General features: G+C 38.1%; 1 protein-coding gene across 1 annotated transcript; it reads right to left on the bottom strand.

Annotated features, from left to right (window-relative positions):
• Nucleotides 1-420: 420 nt before the first annotated feature.
• On the bottom strand, nucleotides 421-20,759 carry LOC133527411 (dynein axonemal heavy chain 12-like). The gene is made up of 2 exons (XM_061864413.1): nucleotides 20,255-20,759; nucleotides 421-16,006 (listed from the first exon to the last, which is right to left on the bottom strand). The coding sequence occupies exons 1-2, from the start codon at nucleotides 20,387-20,389 to the stop codon at nucleotides 4,343-4,345; spliced, it is 11,799 nt and encodes a 3,932-aa protein (XP_061720397.1). The 5' UTR covers nucleotides 20,390-20,759; the 3' UTR covers nucleotides 421-4,342.
• Nucleotides 20,760-22,797: the final 2,038 nt, after the last annotated feature.

The following is a 22,797-nucleotide window of genomic DNA, read 5'->3' as shown; positions in this document are numbered from 1 at the left end:
TTATACAGCTAAGGGTTCCGTTCTGGACAATAATTCAGCTACTATACAGCAGGTCTGTGCTACTTGGGCAATCTTTTGACCAGCCAAAGTACAACACCATAACCGGCCCTCTTCTCCACTTTATTTACAATAGCCCCTACACCAGCTGGGACCGATTTACGGGTATCTATTTGTACCCGTGAATGGGTTCTAGCTGGTGTATTACATAACATGAAATTTGTCTAAAAGGGCCTCTGCGCTGTTGGCTTCGGCCCCACGCATGCCTCCCAAAGGTCCGGGACCCCATGGTCCCGAGATATGGAAAGACATACAAATAATAATAATAACATTCCTTATACGTACACGCTCGCTGGTTTAAGGTGCTCTAGACCTGGCCTTTCTTCAGGATTTCCCCGATTACCGAAACAAATACAATCATAATTCTATAACCATGATTTATTCATTATTTAACATTAAAATAAGACAAGCATTACAAACAAAGGTATAAGTAAAATATTAAATACTACTAACGCAACGGCTTACGTGGGCGACGACTCGAGAATGCGACGCGGCGCGGCGCGGAGGCCCAACGGCATTCGGAGATCGCCCACGTAGGACACTTCCATAAGGGCCCTCCCCACTCGTGCGCGAATCAAGGCGCGAAGCCGCGAACGCGAGTGTGGAGAGCCCTCGCGTCGATTTCGCAGATTGTTAACGCCTTCGCGCCTTATTCCCCGTTTTTTGTCGGTATTTGGCCCGCGTCAAAGGAGACGCGAAGCGCGAACTTGCAAGACTCCACACTCGCGATCGCTTCGCACCGCGATTCGCTCACTCACGAGTCGGTTAATCTAAACTATCATAACATTCTATGGCGGCTACTTGGTTATATTGGGTGCGAACTTGATCAACCAAAAATCAATTTAACAGTTCCCAGTCCTTGTCATCAGTACCTTGCCGCAAACTAAATCCGATCAGCTGACGCTTCGGCGCCATCTTGTCGTGAACCAGCGCTTGTGCGAGTGTGGAGTCTACGTCAACGTCCCGGTATGTTCACTCCGCGAAGTCGCGCCGCGATTCACGCGCAGTCTGGAGGGGGCTATAGGTATCAAAGGATTGAATTCACCCGCGCCGCTTCGCTTTCGCGAGTTATTCGCTCAGGTAAGACACTGCCTTAATGTACTGTTCGTGTAGTCAGATTAGTTAGAAGGTTAACCTAGAATGTTATAGCCAGCGATTGATAATAAACATAGATGACGAACTAGCTCTGCAAAATGACCCCACACACATTGTGCCGAAGCGGGCGGGGCGTCAACTTTGTGCCGCGGAACTATTTAGTTCGCAAATGGCGGGCCGTTGTCACAGTCATAGTAAGAAGTATTCAAATTATATCTTTAACAAAAAAATATGCTTTATTGTACGGATAAATGATGTGCTAGTCGTTCCAACAAACACTGGAAAAAATATGGGATTATTTTTCACGTATAGTTTAGCTAGGATCATATATTATTTTGATTTCTCTTGATCACAACAGCCTTTATATGGGGATGATGTTATACATTTTTCCTACTCCTCTACTGTTATCTGTCATTTATGCATTCATTAACACGAATATAAGAACATACATAAAAGGTTTCAAGAAAAGTCTATATTGTCTATTCCTCATAAAAGCTCTTGTGCTTTTATAAGCTATAACGTTACTGCGATTAATGGCTACCAACCTAACAAAACCAAAACGAATACAGTTTTAAACTAAGTGCATTGCTGCCAACATGCAAAATATTCATTTGGTTGCATAGTAAAAATAATTACTTCATAAGTCAGAAACACGCATGTGACACCCGTAATATAGCAACACCCATAGACTACGAAGACCGCTTAGCGTTGCTTGTTAGTCTCCGTAGGCTACGGTGGCCAAAATTGAGAAAAAACTGTCCAAAAAATTAATTTAGCAAGTAGCAAGTACCAGGGCCTCATGAGTTACGAGGAGGTGTCGCCGACCGACCGGCCGCGGCCCGGGGCGGGCCGGGCGCGTAACAAGGTATGCTCGCGCGTCTTGGCTATATACTTTTGCTGTAATTTGTTTACCTAAATTAAGATTTATTTTTGTTGACTCGTAGGAAAAATATTGTATGCAACGTTGTATAAGTAGGTCAAAAAATTCTCGTGGCGTATTCCTTTACAATGTTCGCCTACGCCTTCGGCTCCGGCTCACATTGTAACTCACGCCACTCGCCTTTTTTGACCCTTCTTATACAACTGTTGCATAAAATACTATTAAACAACCATCGATATTAAGAAACTTTCATTACTTATTAATTTGTTCAGGTTGTTGTTTTAATAATTTAAATACGAATGATAGTAAATACGAATCGCCGTTGTAGGTGGAGGTTTTTTATGTGTACTTTCTTACTAAGTCCCGGTATCTCGCTGCCATTTATAACTTTTCGTTAAGTTCGCGGACGGCTGGACCGATTTGGCTTATTTTGGTATTTGAATATTTCTAGGTCCAGGGACGGTTTGAACGGTGAAAAAATATAGAAAGAATGCGAGGAAAACAGTAAAAACAATCATGATATTTTCCCATACAAACTGTTCCTATGACGACCTGTTCAATACGAATTTCTGCATGTTTGCTCTGATCAAGATGAAAATCGGTATCTGAGGATCCTAGAGGACCTTTATTATAATGAATATGAGGTCAAAAATGAAACAAACGCCCGCCATCTTGGATTTCTGCATCTTGGCTCTGATCGAGATGAAAATCGATATCTAAGGATCCGAGCGACAAATTTGACAAAAACGCCCGACATCTTAAATTTCTCCGTGTTTGCTTATATACTTATGATGAATGATCATGATAAGAGCAAAAATGGAGATATTCAAGATGGAGAGCGCTTTTACCAAATATGACTTCAGAATCATAATGAAGAGCCGCTCGGATCCTCAGATAGGTATCGATTTTCACCTTGATCGGGTGAAAAATTCTAAAATTCAAACCGCGGCAATTTTTTTTAAATTTTGATATCAAATTCATAATAAAAGGTCTCTCGGATCCTCAGATATCGGTTTTTATCTTGATCAGAGTAAAATCCAAAATCCCGAATGCCAGCTGTATTTTTCCAATTTTGAACTATCAAATTTACATTAATTTACATCTGACATATTTCTGTGACAACTAACTAAACGTCGCAGGTGCCCTATAAGATGAACGACACAATGTATTAATTGGTTCGAAGGCTTAATTGCCTTTAAACCGTGCGATAAACGAACAAATAATAAGCCTTTAAATAAAATAATAAATTATCATACAAAAATATTGCATTCAAAACTAGTCTATATTGCATGAAACCGTCTACCTAGAGTTGGTTTCCATTGACATGTATTTTGAAGTGACAACGCTACAGCCAATCACAGCGCCTCATTTTATAATAGACCAATCATAGTTCGGGTGGTTTAAATTGACTAATCATGGTCAAAATGAAGTTTCGTCGAAGAAAACAAGACCTGAACTTTGACGAGTTGCAATTGGACCGTTATTAGTATTGCGTGTTTTAATAGTGGGGCCACTTTTACGCTGATATTTTGTTTTTGTTTGAGGTTAGTCTTCTATGTTTTTTCGTTCGCTGGTTATACAGAATAATTAATAGTACTACTACTACCGTACAGAAATGATACTGCCTACAAAACCGAAGTTTGTCAGCAATTCGTCGAGTCATGCTGTTCCTTTCTAATGTATGGCACTATCCCTTTCGGCTATTGAGGGTTGTCAAAATTCAAGGATTATCTTATCTGTGCTTGTGCACGCATAGGGACGTCAAGTTGTGCCAACCCTAATAATTGCTCGAAGCAATGCTGAGCCGAACGGAGCCGAGAATGGCCGAAAGGAGGAGTGTCGCCCCACTGGTTATAGTACTAAGCCCTGTCCAGACAAGACAATTTGTCGCACAATGTGATCGAAATTCTCTATTTAATTATGTTGTTAAATAGTCAATTTCATATGTTAATACTATAAACTCTAGGGCAGTTTATATTTAAAAGTCCCCACAAATCCTTGATTGCTGTTTGCGTCTACTTATGATAAGTACATAATATAATTGTTACAAAGCTGCGATAGTAAACTATACACAAGTCAAAAACTCATGATGGACGTCTCGTAAAATACGTTTCGTTAAATTTACCTAGTGTGCGAAACGTTTAAGTTGATAAACAAGACCAAGTGCGTACAATTTCGCGCGAATAAGAGTCAGACAAAGATCTAGTACCTACTGTAGGTATGCCTAGAGAGGCTGTACTTTTGAACCCTTAGGGCACGGTAGCTTGCTACAACAACTAAGCACCAAAGTTCATTATTTTAAAATACTGTCTAATTATCCAACTGCAATAATAAGGCAACACTTCGTTTAATCCAATGTGCAGGCGGCATGTGGGAAGGCAAAAAAAATGGTAGCACGAAATTGGAAGAATGTCCGGTGGTCGCCAGAACGCCTTTTCTTTCTAATGTTTTATATAGAGGACATTTGTATCTTGTGCCTTCACGAAATTCTGATTTTACTGTCGGATATAGCCAAATGGCGGGCATGTTATCATTCAATATTTTTGGGAGCTGTTCGGCTATTGCATATTCCTTTCTGTCCCATCGGCCGCCATCCATGAAAAGACCTTCTACGTAAACTCCGTACTCAGCAGCTTCTGTTTCGTAATCTACGCGACGAACTTCAAAGTCAAAAATTAGTAAATCTATTGGGATTTTTTTAGACCTAGCATAGTTTTGGACCGATCCAGTTAGAAAAGCTTGCGTGAAAAAAAAGCCTGAGAGCCAAAACGTAGACGGTTTGCCTTGTTCGTACCACGTCTGTAACTTGTTCAGTCTTTCTACAAAATCTGTAACGTAACTAGGTAAGGGCTTCAGGCTAGGATAAGAGACTTTGCTCCAGTTGCCTGGTATTTTACCCAGTAGCATCGCATTGGATTGAAGATCTAAAGCCGGAGACATCACAATAAGACCTTTAACAGCTTTTTGCAAGTCTAGCAAAGAGCTCCTGATTTCGGTAAGTAGTTTATTAAACCTTTGCATTTCTTGCACTAGTACTGTATTCATAGATTCATTATAATCCACGGGATATTTTTTTTGAGCTATTTCAACATCAAACGCAGGAGGAAGTTTGGACAATATTTCCCCTGCCATGTGTACAAGTACTGCTTCTGTATTTCCACCTTCGCCCCCACTGTCTGTTCCTTCTACGAGTACTAACGCTCCAGTTAGAGCCATAGATATAGAATAATCACGAGTTATTCCCGCATTCATATGCAGACCGTAAACCTCTGGAGGTGGATTGACAGGAACAGATTCAATATGCTTTAAATAGTCTTGGTACTCGCATCTGCGAGGTAGGCCGTACTGTGGTCCAATGTCACAGAACGTATGGTTAGGGTCGTTTACAACTCCTGGATTAACATAGTTGTCTAAAATCGTAGTAATAAGTCGTCTATCCCAATCATCGGTGACACGACCCCCATAATTGCATTCACCTGTTAAATACTTTATGGCCACATACTGAATTTCTTCATACTGATTTAAGAACAATTGCAACTGCAGAACGGATATTTGAAAGTCCGAATCGTTAAAACCATATTGAATATTCCAACCTAGTGGACCAAATTTTTTTCGTTCCTGTACCACTGCATGAAAGAAACTTATGCCATACAAAAGTTTGCTGAATGCTTTGTCTTTTCCCGGGCAACCTTCATAGAATTCGGGTTCTTTTAATGGTTCTGAATTATAAGACCGATTTAAATTATGCTGTAGCCCGGTCGGGGGTTCATTAGTCATCTTTACACCCACTTGTAAAACAGATTGAGGAAACCTGTCAGAAGGGTAGCTTGTCAACCAAAGTCTGAAACTAAGGTCAGTGTTCGTTAAGTCAAAACCTTCAATAATTTTTTCGAGTACAGGTAGCCAAGACACAGCTAAGTGGCAGTTTTGTAAACATACCCAACCTGATTCTAATTGAGCTCTTTCTATCATTGCTTTAGCTATGGGCCCTTGTCCTTGCCCTAATGATATTGAGCTGAACCTATTAGAGTAACCCATTTTTTCACAATATTTTATAAGTGCACCCATGGGATCTGAACCCGGCGAAAGGATAAATATTAAAGGGGCCAGGCAGTTGGAGTCTGCAAAAGATTTTCCAATGTCGAAGGGCGGCGGGGTGATATAATTACGACCCAATTGTTTTTCTACAAATTCAGAAACTGCTATTGTTAATTTATCAGGTCTTAATACTCTTACAATTAGGAGTTTTTGAAAAGGGCTTAATTTATCCCACTTACCAGGCAAAGGCTTGTTTTGTGGGTTCAAATCATCATAAATTTCTTTCCATACATCTAGCTTACTTAAAAAATCCTTTTTTACTCCACAAAAAGCCGGCAAGTCATCAAGTCTACATATTTCATCCCAAGCTTTATCTGGTATCCAGTCTTTGGGTTTTACCAGAAGATTCTCGACAGCAATCCCTCCAGTTATTAAAAAAATTAATTCGTCGTATTGCATTTCCTCTGCGGCCAGCATCATTTTAGAGCACATGATAAAAGAAAACATAAGTTTATCTTTATCGAACAATGATCTACATACATTGCTATATAAATTATAAGTAAATGTGTCTTTCAGAAATTTTAATCTCTTATCCAAATCTTTCGATTTGTTGGCATTCTCAATCGATATAATGTAAAGACTTATAAACCATGTCAATGAATATTGATACATGGGATCTACATTCGGCAGTTCTGTGACGCAATAATATAATATTGCAGAATGTGAAGCTATCGGTCTATATCCAAGTCGAAACTTCTCTATAACAATTTCAGTTTCCAAGCTAGCCTCTTGTTTTTTCATTATATCAATAGCCAGTATTTTAGACGAATCTAAAACTTCTATAGCAGATTCATCCTCTAAAATGTCGCCTTTAGATTCTTGTAAGGTGCGCAAAATATCATCTTCTACACCTTTGAGGGCGGCTTTATTAGCTGCGCCTTGAACTATGAGTTTTTCACGTTTTTCTTGCAAGTCAGGGCGCTCTTTAGCTACTACAATTCCAAGTAATTGATCTTCTAAGCCGTCCTTAGTCAGAGCAAAATTAATTAAAGTTACTTTATTGAATACTTCTGGGAGATAATGAGGGTTTCGTAGTTTTGTAGTCATGTAAAGTCTAAAATTGGGATGATACTCTATGACATTCTCACCAAGAGCAATGTATTCTTTACCACCTTGCATATACGTATTTTTCAATAAAACTGGATCTAATGGGGCCTCTACGTCTTCTAAAATACAATCAATTAAAGCAGGTTTACCATACTCTAAGCAAGTTTCAATGACTTTCATATAATTGCCATCAGTAAACTTAAGAACTTGAAGATCATTCGATTTTTCCATTGTTTTGATCCATTTATTTGCTTGTCCTTGTGGGTCTACCAGTAAAGACCATCTCATAGAATTGTCTTGTATAATGCCATTGTCAATAGAGAAAGCATCTCTAGGTAACCCCGCAATGCACCAATTCTGTATTTTAATATCAGAACCTAAGACGTCTTTTAGGACATATACTTCAGAATGTGGCATATCAAGTTTGATTACTAATTGGCGCCATTGCTCTGTAATGGCAGTTCTCACGGGTAACGTATAAGGGGCTAAATATGCAATTATTCCACATGAAACCAGCATGTCTCCAGCTAAATTATCGTATAATAATTGCAAATTCTCAGCAGCAGCGGTCCAGCGTACTTTCTCTCCTCCTAAACCACCAATTAATTTTTCAGCTCTCCATAATTTATCTATACATAGCTGTACTTCATCTTCAAGAGCTTTCTTTTGAATGTTTGCTTCCGCCAACGACTCGTTTAACTCAGCTAGTTTAGCTTCTAAGCGAGCAACCATTGCTTTTTTTTCCTCCAATAAGGCCATAGTTTCTGAGAACTCTTTTTCTGCAGCGTTTAACTTAGCCTTCTTTGGAGCTACCACTTTGGCAACTGCATCGTACATGTCCATAGCGATAATCCATTTACACAATCCTTCAGCGGCAGCAGATGCTTTGGCAATTATATGAGGCTTAAAGTCTTTATTGGGCAAATATTCTTTTCTAATTTTTTTCATTGTTTCGACAGGTATATTGTCCTTGTCGTAACTTTTCAGAGATTCCAAGAAACTCATGTCGCCTAGTATTCTTTTACTCGGCCCCCAATAGTCAAATATTTTTTTTCCTGGATTGTCAGGATCCGGAATTTTATCTGGAGGTATACCTTTCATAACACAAACTGCAGCCATGACCATCTTGACAGTGGCTGGTGGATTTTTCATTGATTTCACTATTGTTATATCTCCTGGTTTTAGCGTGTTCAAGGCTGCTACTGCATCTTCCAAGATAGGTAATGCTAGAGCTAAATCCGCTTCACAATCTTTTTTCAACTCTGTTGCAGCTGCTGCTTGTACATTGGCAACTTTTTGATCTTCTCTAACCTGTGCAGCGGCTTTGTCGGCAATCTCTGTTTCTTTTTCTATATTCTGCATCATTTTTACAGATTTCTCAGCCATAACAATGAGTTTGGGTTTCAGCTCATTTAAATCACGCTGCATTATAGCCACAGCTTCAGCTGCTTGACCAAGTTTGTCTAATCCATTCATATACCTAAGTTTAGCTGCTCTTAGTTCCCTCTGTTTTTTGTTGGTTAACGATGTAAATGACTTAATTAGATCCAAGTAAGAAGCAGATGTTATGTAAGTTTTTCTGCGAAATTGGCTATAGAAATCTGCAGATACTTTGCGAGCGTCCACGTGAAATTGTTTACATGCTACAACAGCAGCCGATTTTACTTTATCAGGTACATTAACTTTCACCATATAATGATGAGCGACCATTGTTAAGGCATCTTCTGGCCAGCTGTCGTACCAATCTATGGTACAACAATTAACCAACGCTGGATAAAGTCTCAATCTTATTCGGAACGCGCCACCGATCGGACTAAAGCACAATACGCAATGTAATTTTGCCTTACACCTTGCAATGAAGAAAGCCAAAATTTGAAGAGGACCTATATCTAAATTTCTGTTACCGCCTTGTGCTGCCAACCGCACTAACTCAAGAATTTCTTGTTTCTCATCTAAACCATATAAATTAGGAACTTCACCCGAATTTAGCAAACTGTCTAAGTTTTGAATAAAAACTTCTTCTTTTATTTGACTCTCAGTAAACAAAAATGTAGTGTCTTTATTAAGTCCGCCTGATTCTCGAAGCACTAATTTCACATCATCCTGCCAATCTTTAACGCCGTACGCTTTAGTGATTTCTGGTTGAAAAACATTTTGACCTAATACTGTACATGCTAGTCGTGTCAGAGACTGACGACCCGAACCACCAACACCAACGAGTAAAGCATTCCCTGAAGGCATAGACAAGAGACGACATATTTTTGACAAGTGTTCTAATGCATAATCGAACAATACAATGTTCATTTTTGCTTTATGCATAGTATTATATTCGACTAACATAGCTATAGCAATGTTTAGAAACACTTCCTTAGAAGGCAACTCATCGTAACGCCTTTCGCCTTCACTACTGTCCAAGTCTAAGTAACAACCAAACATCATAGCTTTGATGGTCTCCTGCGTCACTTCACCTTTCTCATTGGCATACGTATCTAATGCGGATTCAAACGTATCTTTCATGAAATCACGGGTACACTTTTTTAAAAGGTCATAGAACCAAGTACGGTCATCTTCGTCTACAAGTCTATCATAAAATACACGCATTATTTCATGTACCCAAACTCGAACAAAAGTTTTTTTACTTTCAGCCGATTCCCTTCTTAACAATGTACAACCCTGAATGACTCTTGAAAAATCCCTTAAATTGAATATATAATGGGACTTGGCAGGCGTTGGTCGTAACCCCTGACCAGCCTGCTCGTAAATTTCCATTGTAGCTGCAATTATGTTAACTATTGTTGGTTGAGTATCTTGCCCAAATCCGTTTCTCTTCCAACCAAGTTGTAAAAGACTAGTAAATATTTTCGTCATACTCTCCTTAGAAAACTCATTTATTGAATAAATATTGAAATGACGCAACATTCTTGGATATATCAACTGCCGACTGCCACCGACGGGGCCGATGGCTCCGTAGAAGAATGTATCAAGTAGATACAATTTGTCTGTAGTCTTTAAATCATACCAATGTTTTTGGTCAAAATAAAGTCTGAGTAATTCAATAGCTGGTTGTGCACCATACACCTCTTTAGCGGGCATGTTCATATCATCTATAAATATGATGGCTAGTTTTCCTTTTGGAGGACCGTAAATATTTTTTCTTCGTTTGTTTAATTTAGAAATCACTAATTCTTGTGTTTGGTTCGCAGACGTTGTGGTTGTAAATGTTATAAAACCTGGTGTGTATCTTTCCATGTCGATTCTAGTCATTAAAAAATTTTGAACATAAAAACTCTTCCCAGTTCCAGTTGGTCCGATCAACATTATAGGTCGGTTGAATTTTGTATGTAGTTTTAATAAATACATAAATTTCTCCGTCTCTAATGTTGGTATCACAGTTTGTAAAAGATTGATTTCTTCTTTAACTACAACTGCTTTCACAAAATCAGGCCACGGCTTCCAACAACCTTTGCTCTTATACATGTAATAATGGTCAATGATCATACCCTCAGAAGGAATAGAAACATCCAAACGTTCAATATTTTGTGGGATTCCCTGTTCACCTCGAAAATACTCTTTAACGAGATCGTCAAATTTTTCACGGGAATCTGTATTTAATATTCCGCCCACACCCCACACCAAGGCAGTCATCAGAGAGGCTAGAAACCAACAACGTGTGTATTTTGTATCTTCTTCTCCTTCAATGGCGTTATCCATAAGCATTTCAATGAGACGCAGAGTGCTTATTACTAAATTAACTTCACCAGCTGTTACCAACTGACCACAATTTCTTCGAACGTAATACACGAGTGGATCTAGTAGCCATTCACACATATCATAGATGTATTGTTCGTTTTCATCAATCCATATAGGGTTTAATGTTTTTAACCAAGATGTATAAAATGGAGCGAATCCTAGCGACGAAGATTCCATGTAAATCATACCGCATCTAGATACTGTAGCCGGAGAAGCCTGTGAAAGATCCATAACTTCAAATATCATTGACATTACGTTTGACATGGCCATTACTTCGCCAGAAGTTAAACACAGTTTTTTATTATCATCCAAAACAGTATTCATATTTTCAATCCATACAGCGTCCACGGGACCATCAAAAACAATCCATTTCCTTTCTGGTGTGTCTTCAGCAGCAAAGTTTCTGAACATTGTAGCTACAATACCATCTGTCCATTCATATGAAACGGGGTCAAATGCGCCGTACAGTTGTCCCATTGTTACAGCTTTAGGATTAAGGACTTTGTAGGTGCATGCACAGCCTCCCGGTTGATTTCTTTCTTCCATTAAAGTTAATGACTCTGACAATATTTTTAATGTCATAGATTTACCAGAAAAAGGATCACCGACTAACATGAACCCGTGTCTGACTATCATCATTTCGTAAGTCTGAATTATTTTTAACAAAAAGCAATCCTCCGGTTGTAGATTATTACGTCGGCACGTATAATGACAAGCATCCAAGAAAGCTTCATAGTCGGGTTTTGGTAATGTTATACCTGGAAAAAGATCGGAAATAATGCCTTCGAACAAAGGTACGTCAAACGATAAAAATTTTGGTAAATTTACATCTGTTATTGATCTCAGGAGTAATATACTTTCATTTTCATGTGGAAAACTTCTTTTTAAATTGCCGGCAGCAGATAATACGGTTTTAACTGCTCTCATTCCGTAATCGTAATGATTTTGAGAAGACAGCTGTTCAGAGCAAAGTTTGTATGTTGTAACTATTTTTACCGATAAATTTCGAGCGTCTAGAAATCCAAATGAGTACAGAGATATTTCTCCTATCATTGCATAGTCCGGAACCATCATAGCTACAGTGCGAAATAGTACTTTCAGGTTATCTGGTAGTTCTGATCTTCCCGCATAGCCAGGATTCATTGTAATGCACACATAACAAGCTGGATTTAAAGTCAGTATAGTACCTTCAAAGTCAAACGTCTCTGCCTTTGCTCTCACTGCTCGAACAATACATAAAATTTGCTGAGCTATTACAGATAACACTTCTACTTCTATTCGATTAAATTCATCAAAACATACCCATGCACCACAAGATGCTAAGCCTTTAAAGAATTTCCCCATAGCTTTATAATCTAAGCCATCAGAACAATTGAACACTACACATTGAACAGCAAGGGCTTTGGCCAAATCCTTTGTAGTTTCTGTTTTTCCGGTACCGGCAGGACCTTCAGGAGCTCCGTTTAAGTGTAAGTAGTACGCACCAATTAGGGTCCGATAGCACCTATCCGTCAAAGGCGTTATTACTAACCTATCGGAGTTTCCTAAATATTCGTAAGCATAATTTACAGTAGCATTAATAATTTTAACATATACCCTCTCCTCTTCCCAGTAATAACGCAGTTGTGCCAACCATTGAAAATCAGTGACTTCTGTAACATTTTTACCGACAAGTTCAAAGATTACATCTTTTGCGTGCACATCTATTACAATAAGTGCTTTTACGGTAATACTGCTAAGCTTTGTCAAGTCAGTACGTCTAATCACAGCAACAGTTTCATTCAGTTGCTTACTCAAATGTTTATAAAAAGCTTCAAGTTCTTGTAGTTTGTGTGTAGCTAAAGCTTCATGAACATCGACAGCCCAGTAAATTTGAGATACAGCTAGCACCACCATGCCTTCCCACGATAATATCCATTCCACACGTCCTAAAGTTGGATATTCATAGTAGGACAACTCCGTTTCCATTTTAACAGCCTTAAGCATCTGTTCTTCTACTTGCACAAGCCACTTTTCTACAGAACCTCTTGCAGCTTCTACACTTATGATTTCAAGAAACTCTACTTGCTCTGTTTCCATTGATATCATGGCTGATATATTAAATACTGGATCAAAAACCAATCTATTAATCCCTTCAAAACATTTTTTTAAATGAGGCTGTACTTTGAGTGGGTTTTTTGTTTCAGATAGTATTTCTAACATTTCATCATTAGATAAGAAGAAAAATCTCGGAAAATAAAGTCGTTTCTTTTCCAAATAATTGTTAACGCCGTCGTTAATCTTTTCTAACATGGCGGATGCGATTTTAAATGATTCTAAGACACCCATTCCTCCCGCGATTTCTAAAGCATGAGGATCCTTAGCAACACTGCCCATGTATCTTCGATATATGTTATTCACTTCAACGAACATGACACCTTCTTCCGGCATTTGTGCTACTATATCTTTAGAAGAAAATATAGGTAACAAATATAGCCATTGACTTTGAACCTTTCCCCATTCATCAACAGTTGAATTTACTCTTATAATCTTTTCGTACCACGCGCGAACTTGTGGTTCAAATGGTTTTACAAATGCAGAACCTCTCATACCTATAGTTTTAAGTATATGATCGTCTAAAACACTTTGAATATCATCAAGCCCAGATAATATATAAATACCAGAGTCTTTGTATGGGCTCGTTTTGAAACATATATCAGTCCATTCGGCTATCATCTTATTTAGATTAGTTATCAGTGCCAGCTCTTTCGTTGCAGCTACACTAATTATATCATATTGGTCGATTTCACCCCACAGATTAAAATTGATTATTTTTCTTAAAGTGGTGCCTGCAGTAGGTGTCAGATCGAATCCAGCTATAGACGACATTTCATCCCAATGTCTTTGCACTAAAGCTCGATTACACATTATATGTGCCATCTGTACATTCGGACGCCAATCTTTGAGTTCAGCAACCGCCTGAGCGCAAAGTTTCATAGGAGCCGGAACATTATTCATATCTGTATCATCAGGTGCACCTTGAAATCGTCTTTCATTTCCCTCGACGATCTGTTGTTTAACTTTTGTTCGGTATACCTTAGAAAGCTTCAAAAATTCTTTGTAGTAAAAGTCATGATCTTGTTCAATTTGTTCATGATCTAAATATTCAAATACACCATCCATCCAAGTATAATAGCTACGTTTCCACTTATGAGCAAGATGAACAAGATTATAGAATGGTAATATGTAGTCTTTAAGCTCTTCTAAGTCAGTAAAATTCGTAATTGGGAATTTAAATGTTTTTTCTTCGTGATTTATCCATTCAACTATTTTATCACAGTCAGCCAAACGATAGGCAAATTTGCGTAAATACTCAAGGTACTCCAGAGTGTGATCGATGTCATCCATATAGTCAAGTTGCTCCAAGTAAGGAAGCATTTCCGCTACTTCTTTGTTTATATGCGCTACTTTACGGTGTAGATTATCTTCCATTTCCCCTTTAAATTCTTCGTATGCAGCAGCGTTTCTGTCAAAAATAGGTTTTATGTCTTTTATCCAATTAACTGTTCGTGTATTAGATGCTACATGTTCAGGTGAGAGAGAAGTCATTTCAAGAAGATTGGAAATAATATTTATTTGCGTTGATATCTTTTCTTTTAACTGTTCAACTAATACAGTTTTAGCGTGTAAAATATAAACACCTTGTTCAATTAATTCAGCCGCTGACTTAGGTTCAGTAAGCGCTTTAACTTTAATTATTTCAAATTCATTACAAATGCTTTCATTCTCAGCCATATGTGTTTTCACTATTCCTGCTATGATATCATTTATGAATTCTAAGGCCTTCCTTTTCAATCCAGCTACCATTCTTAGTTGACATACCACGGAAGGATTAAAGTATGCGTTTTCTAATACTGCAGTAATATCTGAATCTATATTCTGAAAGTACAATATCTTATTGCGAGATTCCTCGAAGGTTGTTGCATGTTCAATAAATTGTAAGAGTGCTGTTTTCGCTGGAGTACCGTAGAGCATGTCATATTGTAAACGAAGCTGTTCTAAATACTTAACAAGTGGATCAAATACAACATATAATTGTTTTTGCAGTCTGTCATGTCCATCAAAGCGCAACCAATGGTTGTATTGAACCGGCAAAGCATCGAAGTCGTAAGGTAATCGAAGATATTGTTCGATTGGCATTAACCGCTGAGATATATTTGATATTGCATCCACTATATCATGAAAAGTTTGATAGACAGTTTCCAGAGTCTCATCATAGATAAATTCTCCGTCGAAATCAAGCGCCAAGTTTAAAATAGGCACGGAATCTGGATCCTTCAACGCATTAATAATTGCGTCTATAGATCTGCGCATTAGTTCTTGTATTTGCATTGAAATCATTTTTGTAGCACAACGTACGAACTGTGGAATCCGCTTAGGCCGCATACCCCGTAGACATCTCGGATTTTTCAACCAATTTACAAGTATTGCGTACCAAGTGCTTGATACCAAATAATCTGCGCGCTTGATTTCTTCCATAACCTTTGCTCGAAACTCACTCAAATCCATTGGTCCCATAGCTCTATATTTTTTCAAACATATGATGTATGGCGGAAACGTTTTCTCCGATGACTCAACAACAAGTCTTATAAAAGGATGTAAAATTAGAGAGCCTGCTTGAAGTTTCGTACGAAACTTGAGCATTTTCTCGTAATTAGGGGTAACCCCATTGAATTTAAATAATGGTTCTTCATACCTTTTGCGTGAGACGCCTGGCACGTCACGAATAACAGTTTTCACGCCGTGGTCATGAAGGTATCGATTCCACTCGGACTTGCTTTCATTTATTAGATCTTCGGTGAAGGAGGGGAATGCGTTACGTAGTTTGGCCGGCACGAGGCTTATAATCCTTTTTTCCCATGACTTGAGCATGGGAGGTGGTTGTATTTTATCAGCGCACTCCTTAAGCGAGGCGATGTATCTTTCTTGCACGAACTCGAGTCGGTCGCGTTCGCGGCGTGGCAGAGGACCGCGAGCGATTTTAACCTTCCTCTCCGACGCTTTCTCTTCCAAGACTTGTCGAAATAATTTTTGCTTCTCCTGAAAAAGTACAAATATAAAAAAGTCATAAAACAACAATGTCCTGGGTTTAATGTAAAAAATGATGCCTAATAATCACCGTGTTGTAACCTACATCCTTGCACCTGCGTCTATGTATGTAGGTACATACGCAAGGAACACATTCAAGATCAGGTGGGGTAAAACAAACACATTGAAGTAAGTAGTATATTATAAAAATAATTTACAGTACATATGGTGCTACTTTACCGCACTAGTGCGAAAATTAGCATATTACGTTACTATGTCGAACATTTAAAGGGCCATATGTACTGTAAAATGTTGTACGATACATGTTCGAATAGGGAATTCGCAACTCGTGTCGATTTAAAACACTCCCTTCGGTCGTGTTTAAATTTATCGCCACTCGTTTCCAATTTCCTATTTTTCGCACTTGTATCGTAATGGACTATTACAGTACATATGGTGCTACTTTACCGCACTAGTGCGCAATTTAGCATATTACGTTACTGTGTCAAACATTTTAAGGGCCACATGTACTGTAAAACGTTGTACGATACATGTGCGAATAGGTCATTCGCAACTCGTGTCGATTTAAAACACTCCCTTCTGTCGTGTTTTAATTTATCGCCACTCGTTTTAAAATCGCTATTTTTCGCACTTGTATCGTAATGTACAAAAACAGTATTGTGACTCAGAGTTGCGACTATAATGTTATTGCCTTACGTGCCTGCTGAATTTGCAGTGTTATATGCCAGGTTTCGGTCAACCCTTGAAAATTTATGAGCTTCAAGGTTAGCTTTAAATAGTTTTACTAAGTACTAAAGAACCGTTGAAACCTGCAAATATACCTAGTATATTTGCAGGTTTCAGCTTATACGATTAGTCAAATACTCCAGTAGGCTGAGCACAGGAGCACCGCTGCAGTACCTATCTAGCGTGCGAAATAGACTACCCGTCTCGTTTTTAGGGTTCCGTAGCCAAATGGCAAAAAACGGAACCCTTATAGATTCGTCATGTCCGTCTGTCTGTCCGTTTATGTCACAGCCACTTTTTTTCGAAACTATAAAAGCTATACTGTTCAAACTTGGTAAGTAGATGTATTCTATGAACCGCATTAAGATTTTCACACAAAAATAGAAAAAAAAAACAATAAATTTTGGGGGTTCCCCATACTTCGAACTGAAACTCAAAAAATCTTTTTTCATCAAACCCATACGTGTGGGGTATCTAATGTATCTATGGATAGGTCTTCAAAAATGATATTGAGGTTTCTAATATCATTTTTTTCTAAACTGAATAGTTTGCGCGAGAGACACTTCCAAAGTGGTAAAATGTGTGCCCCCCTGTAACTTCTAAAATAAGAGAATGATTTATTTTATTGTTTTGTACATTACCATGCAAACTTCCACCGAAAATTGGTTTGAACGAGATCTAGTAAGTAGTTTTTTTTTAATACGTCATAAATGGTACGGAACCCATCATGGGCGAGTCCGACTCGCACTTGGCCGCTTTTTTTTCTGTGTTAAGTAGGTACCTACTTAAAGAGGGACGCACGCAGTGGTTTTTGACCCTAAATAATTTTATTTTTATTTTAGTTCTACCCCCTTTAAGCCATTGTTTTAATAATAACGAAAAATACAACACGCTAAGGCATCCAACACGTGTGTAGGCTTGGCCGAAAGTTACCGTTCGCCGAGTGTCCGTGATGTGACTGTTCGATCCGCTCAAATTTCATAATTTTTAAATATTAATATTTTTTTGACTGGACCGTATTGTGTTGGTTTTCACTGTGGATTGTACGTGGAAATACTTTATAAATAAATAAATAAAAAAGCTTTATTTGTCCATGCAAAAAAAAAATCTAATAATTGCAATAATAATTCTATAGTGCGTTAACATACGATGTAATTTGAATAATATAAATTAATACTTATTGAATATCTATGCACTGGTAAATTTAACATAATTGGGATGAATTATATTTAATTATAATTAATTTCTTTTCAATTATTGGTATTTAGATTGTTAGAATTTAGATATTTATAAATTTTAATTTAATTTTTGGATGGACCCCCTTCGGGTAAAAGCCTCCTCCAAGGTATGCCACGTTGTTCTGTCTTTTGCTGTTTTTAGCCATCCTCGGCCTGTTATTGCCACTATTTCGTCTGTCCATCTAGCGTACGGACGGCCAATCGATCTTTTTCCTGTCGGTCCGGTCCAATCAACCGCTCTCCGAGTCCAACGGTTATCCTCGTACCTAGCGACGTGGCCTGCCCACTTCCACTTGCTCTTCAGCGCGAAAGTTAAGGCGTCGGTAACTTTGGATTTCTTGCGGAGGTCAGCATTTCTCACTCTATCTTTGAGCCTTAGTCCCATACTGCTTCTTTCCATTCGCCTTTGCGTGGTCTGAATTTTATTTCTAGTTTTGGTGTCAAACGTCCATGTTTGGCAACCATAAGTAAGACATGGAAGTATAGCCGTGTCCATAACTATTTTCTTAAGTGATAGCGGCAGTTGTGACTTGAAAATTTCTTTATGAGCCCAATATTTTTTCCATGTGATTGCAACTCTCCGCTCCACCTCTTCTAAGTTTCTGTCTGTATTACCTAAATGATATTTGTTTGCCCAAATATATATATTTTGCTACGAATTCAAGGGATATCTTGTTGATCAAAATGGGTGATGTATGGCGGTTAGTCATCACTTTTGTTTTGTCGAGGTTCATTTCTAAGCCGACTTTTGAACTTGCCTGATTTAATTCATTTATCATTTCACATCGGAGTCTCATTAATACGGACATACGGTCCCATTTGACCCTTTGGGTACGGAACCCTAAAAACACATTTTGCAATATCAAAGGAAGTTTTAATATTGTTTCTCACTATATCTAAATCAAAATTGCAATTGTACGTTATAGAATATACCTTATAGTATACATGTATTTCAGTAAAAAACAGCCACCCTAATGCACCCCCCTATTTTTGGTGGTTTTTTTTCGTGGGGACATTCGATACTTCCCCGTCTCCATCTTTAGAACCTTGGGTCCAAAAAATATAGAAAAATCGTGAAACTAAAGCTCAGTAAAGACTTTCAAGGATAACTATAGCGAATATATGATAGAAATTCTTATATTTTTGACATCAATGCAAATTTATTATGTAATTCTCTTTCATGAAATATCTAATCTAATCTATAATCGATTGACTAGTTTTTGCATTTTTGCAAAAAAGTCTAATTTGACGGACGGGTAACTACGGAACCATAGCATAGCTAGGTTAGGGCTTACAATCCGGATATCCGTTTATTCCGTCTCATTTACTATTCGGATAATTATTAAGTTGATATCCGGATAAAACGACTAATTGGAATACCATTTATGACAAAAATCTCATTACATTTTTTAAGAAAACTATTTGAAAAACGTTGAAAGTTGTGTGGGGCACCCGGTTGGAGAACGTCCATCCGGGCGTCCTAGGTACTGCTGGGCTGGCACTCAGCCCTAAAAGACGGAAAGTGGCGCAGAACAGGACTGAGTGGTGTTTGTCAGAAAGAAGCCAAAGTCCTTTTCGGGTCACTCAAGCAGCCATTGAAGTAGTCGTAGTAAAGCATTTTGAATTTGAATAAATTTGCAATGAAAACCTTGATTGATCTTAAATGCCAAAAACTAAAACTAAACTAAAATATTGTTAGGAAGGAATTAGGCATTACAAAATATTTTTGGCCAACGTTTAGGACCAAATACCATTCTGTGGGACGGGTAGTTTATCCTATCGCAGCGCTTCCATGCTCTATGCTATGCTAAGCCTATGCTGATTCAACAACGTGGAGCCGAAACTACAAAAGATATAATGTTGAAATTTGCACACTTGTTTGCATGTACATAAAAAGTGTACAAGACACTTTTCACTCACTTTTGAAAAAATCTACCCCTAAGGGTGTTAAAAAGTTGAACATTTGTATGGCGTTCAAGTTTCATTTTAAGTTAGGAACTTGAATCTTCGTGAAAGGAATATTAAATAAGTAATTTCAGCGATTTTGGAAATTCAACCCCTAAGGGGTTAAAAAGGGGTTGAAAATTTGTCACGGGAACGATTTGATTAGAAACTTGGAATTAGTAGGGAGAGAAAATATTAGAAAATACGAAAAATAATTTTAGTGCTTCTGAAAAGTTCAGGCCCTACTGGGGTTAAAAAGTTTGTTTCGGGAAATAAATCCACGCGGATGAAGTCGTGGGCAACAGCTAGTTTATAGTTGATAAATAAATACCTTGATCCGGTTGTAGGATGGTTGCGGAGTAAATGGTAAGTTGTCCATAAGACGAACATCTGGTACGGGCCGCATCTTCGGGATTCGACATCCGTTCTTGGTTTCTAAAAGTTTTCTCAGTTCGTACTCTTCCATGCTGTGCGTACGGTTTCAAATTTCGGTTCCCACAAAGTTACATAAATAACAATGTTCCATGATACCAAAAGTATAAATCAACAATCTTTCTAAATAATGTATTTTTGATAGAAGAATGTCACAATTGTTTTGTAAATATTTAAGTTGCATAGCAACGGAAGGTACAAAAAGAGGCCTTATGGTGCGAGTCTTTTTGTCTATCTGTCACATTGCAAAATATTTCGGAAACTAGTGCTAAACTTACACTATCGGTTTGAAATTAAAATATATCTAGCTTAGCTTAGGGTAATTCCAGGATAGATGCCCCAGTGGGATAGATGCCTCGATTTTATTTTGTACTAGTAGCAGAACTTTGGAAGTAAAACTCCACTATACATATAATAGCAAGCTCTCCCCTGGCAAGCCTCAGTGCCGCTGTGAACATAAGCATAAGTGCACGCGTTTCGTCCATATGTGCCAAAACCTTCCACGGCTAGACTTAAAATTTCTTGAAAAAGGCATCTATCCTTAACATGTCTCAAATAATGATAATGTTTCAGAGAGCAAATGGCTCGTAAACATAGATTTATAATTAGCATAGATGCCTAGTCTGTACATCCCTAGTGAAGCCATTTCGAGTACGACATTATGTCGCACTCGTGTCATCGTATCCGATCGGCCCTCGCAGTACTCAAGGTCGAGTTGGTTTGTGTACACCTCCCGGTTATAAATTAAAAAATACAAGAAAGATGGTTGTTTGTGCGGGGAATTACTGTCACGACACATCAGTGAATAAAAACAAACCGCCTGATATAACATTTCACGCGTAAGTAGCGAGTTTAATGTGATATTTTTACGTAATTGTAAATACAAAAATCCAAATTTTCGTCAGCCGCCATTATTTATAAATGTTGCCAGGTGATATGAATCTTTTTTCCTCGAAATGAGGCATGACGATTACATTGATAAAATTAATATGCTTACTTTATGTTCCTTGTATGAGTATAGAAAATTATATTCTTTTTTAGTTTTTCATTATTTTATTTCAAATTATGTTTTGTCTTTTATTAAATTACCTTATTTATAAAATTTCAGTTTAAATTCATATTTTTATTTTGTGTAATATTCGTTTTAGATGTCCGACTGATCCGCTTCTATCTGCGAGATGGACGGAAAGTTTCTGCTACAGTTTCAGGGCTATTGATATGTTGCTAACAGAATTTTAACGTCACTCTTTGTAAATAGGCTTAGAAAATTATTGTTATTATTTTGTGCACATTCGTAAAATAAAAAATAAACATTTATTTATTTAAACCATTGACATATATATGTAAGGACGGGCCTTACGGGCACTAAGAATGGCGCTAGTTCAGTGGTGTCACTCTCTAATTCGAGCCAATCGTGCAGTCTAACGCAACTAGTTGCAACCAATCGCGCGCGTGATGCGAACTCATCAACCAATCGCGTTGCGGCGTTAGACTGCACGATTGGCTCGAATTCGTGTGTGTGACACTGCTGTACTGCCCCCATTCTTAGTGTCCGTAAGGCCCGTCCTTAGATTTATATTTCAATGATTTAAACCTTATTTCACAAAGTACAGAAATGCAAAGTCCCTAAAAGAAACCCTGAAAGCTTTTCCTACAAATTTAATATCTACATTCACACTTCCAAATGATTGATAGCCAAGTATAAGGATGTGGTTAAAATCCCTCTACTTTGAGGGGAATAAATGAACACTGGCAACCCATTTTTGTATATATGTGTGTGTCGCTGAGCGTAAGACACGAGCGTCCAACGCACACATCGATCGTGTTTCGGCTTCACTTTTGGCAGATTAGCCTTATGAGGACTAACTGTCTTTGTGTGATAGGTCAGTGCTCGTAAATATAAGAGAACATGAGGAATACCGCCTAGGACACTACAACAACGTTTTAATAATATAATAAATATAAAAGGCTAAAAACGTTTAATTTTGCTTTTATGATTTCAAAGGTCATCTATCCTCTGGCCCATTTTTGCGACGAGTCGTCTATCCCCCAAGGACCCCACGGTGGGCACCTATCCCATTTTTCAGAGGTAAAAAAGTACGTAAGCTATACGAGTTATAACGAAACTGTTGTAGATTTACAATAACAATATGTAGGTAGATCTTAATGTTAGATATATTCATATGTGGGTGGTTGAAATAAATCGGTGTTTGACCAAGCATCGTGTCTTTTACTACATGGTGACAGCGGTAAATTAATTAAAAAGCGTAATCGCTGTGATAAGTGTAAAATTAGTTAAATAACCGTGTGTCAGTGTGTAAGTTGTGTGTAAAATGGAGCACGCTCGTCCTCCGCCAGAATTAAATGTCGAGGGTTGCGCGGCGGCAGAGACATGTCAGTCGCTTCGCTTGACAGACAGATGAAGTGTGCGAAAGGGAAGCC

Source organism: Cydia pomonella, chromosome 18, assembly GCF_033807575.1.
Source record: "Cydia pomonella isolate Wapato2018A chromosome 18, ilCydPomo1, whole genome shotgun sequence".
Taxonomy (NCBI): domain Eukaryota; kingdom Metazoa; phylum Arthropoda; class Insecta; order Lepidoptera; family Tortricidae; genus Cydia; species Cydia pomonella.
This window is presented reverse-complemented; position numbering and strand designations above follow the sequence as displayed.

Excerpts from the sequence above, each read along its gene's own strand:
- LOC133527411 (XM_061864413.1), bottom strand. The coding sequence starts at position 20,389 with ATGGAAGAGTACGAACTGAGAAAACTTTTAGAAACCAAGAACGGATGT. Across the intron at positions 16,007-20,254 it reads CATCCTACAACCGGATCAAG|GAGAAGCAAAAATTATTTCG; the intron begins GTATTTATTTAT and ends GTACTTTTTCAG.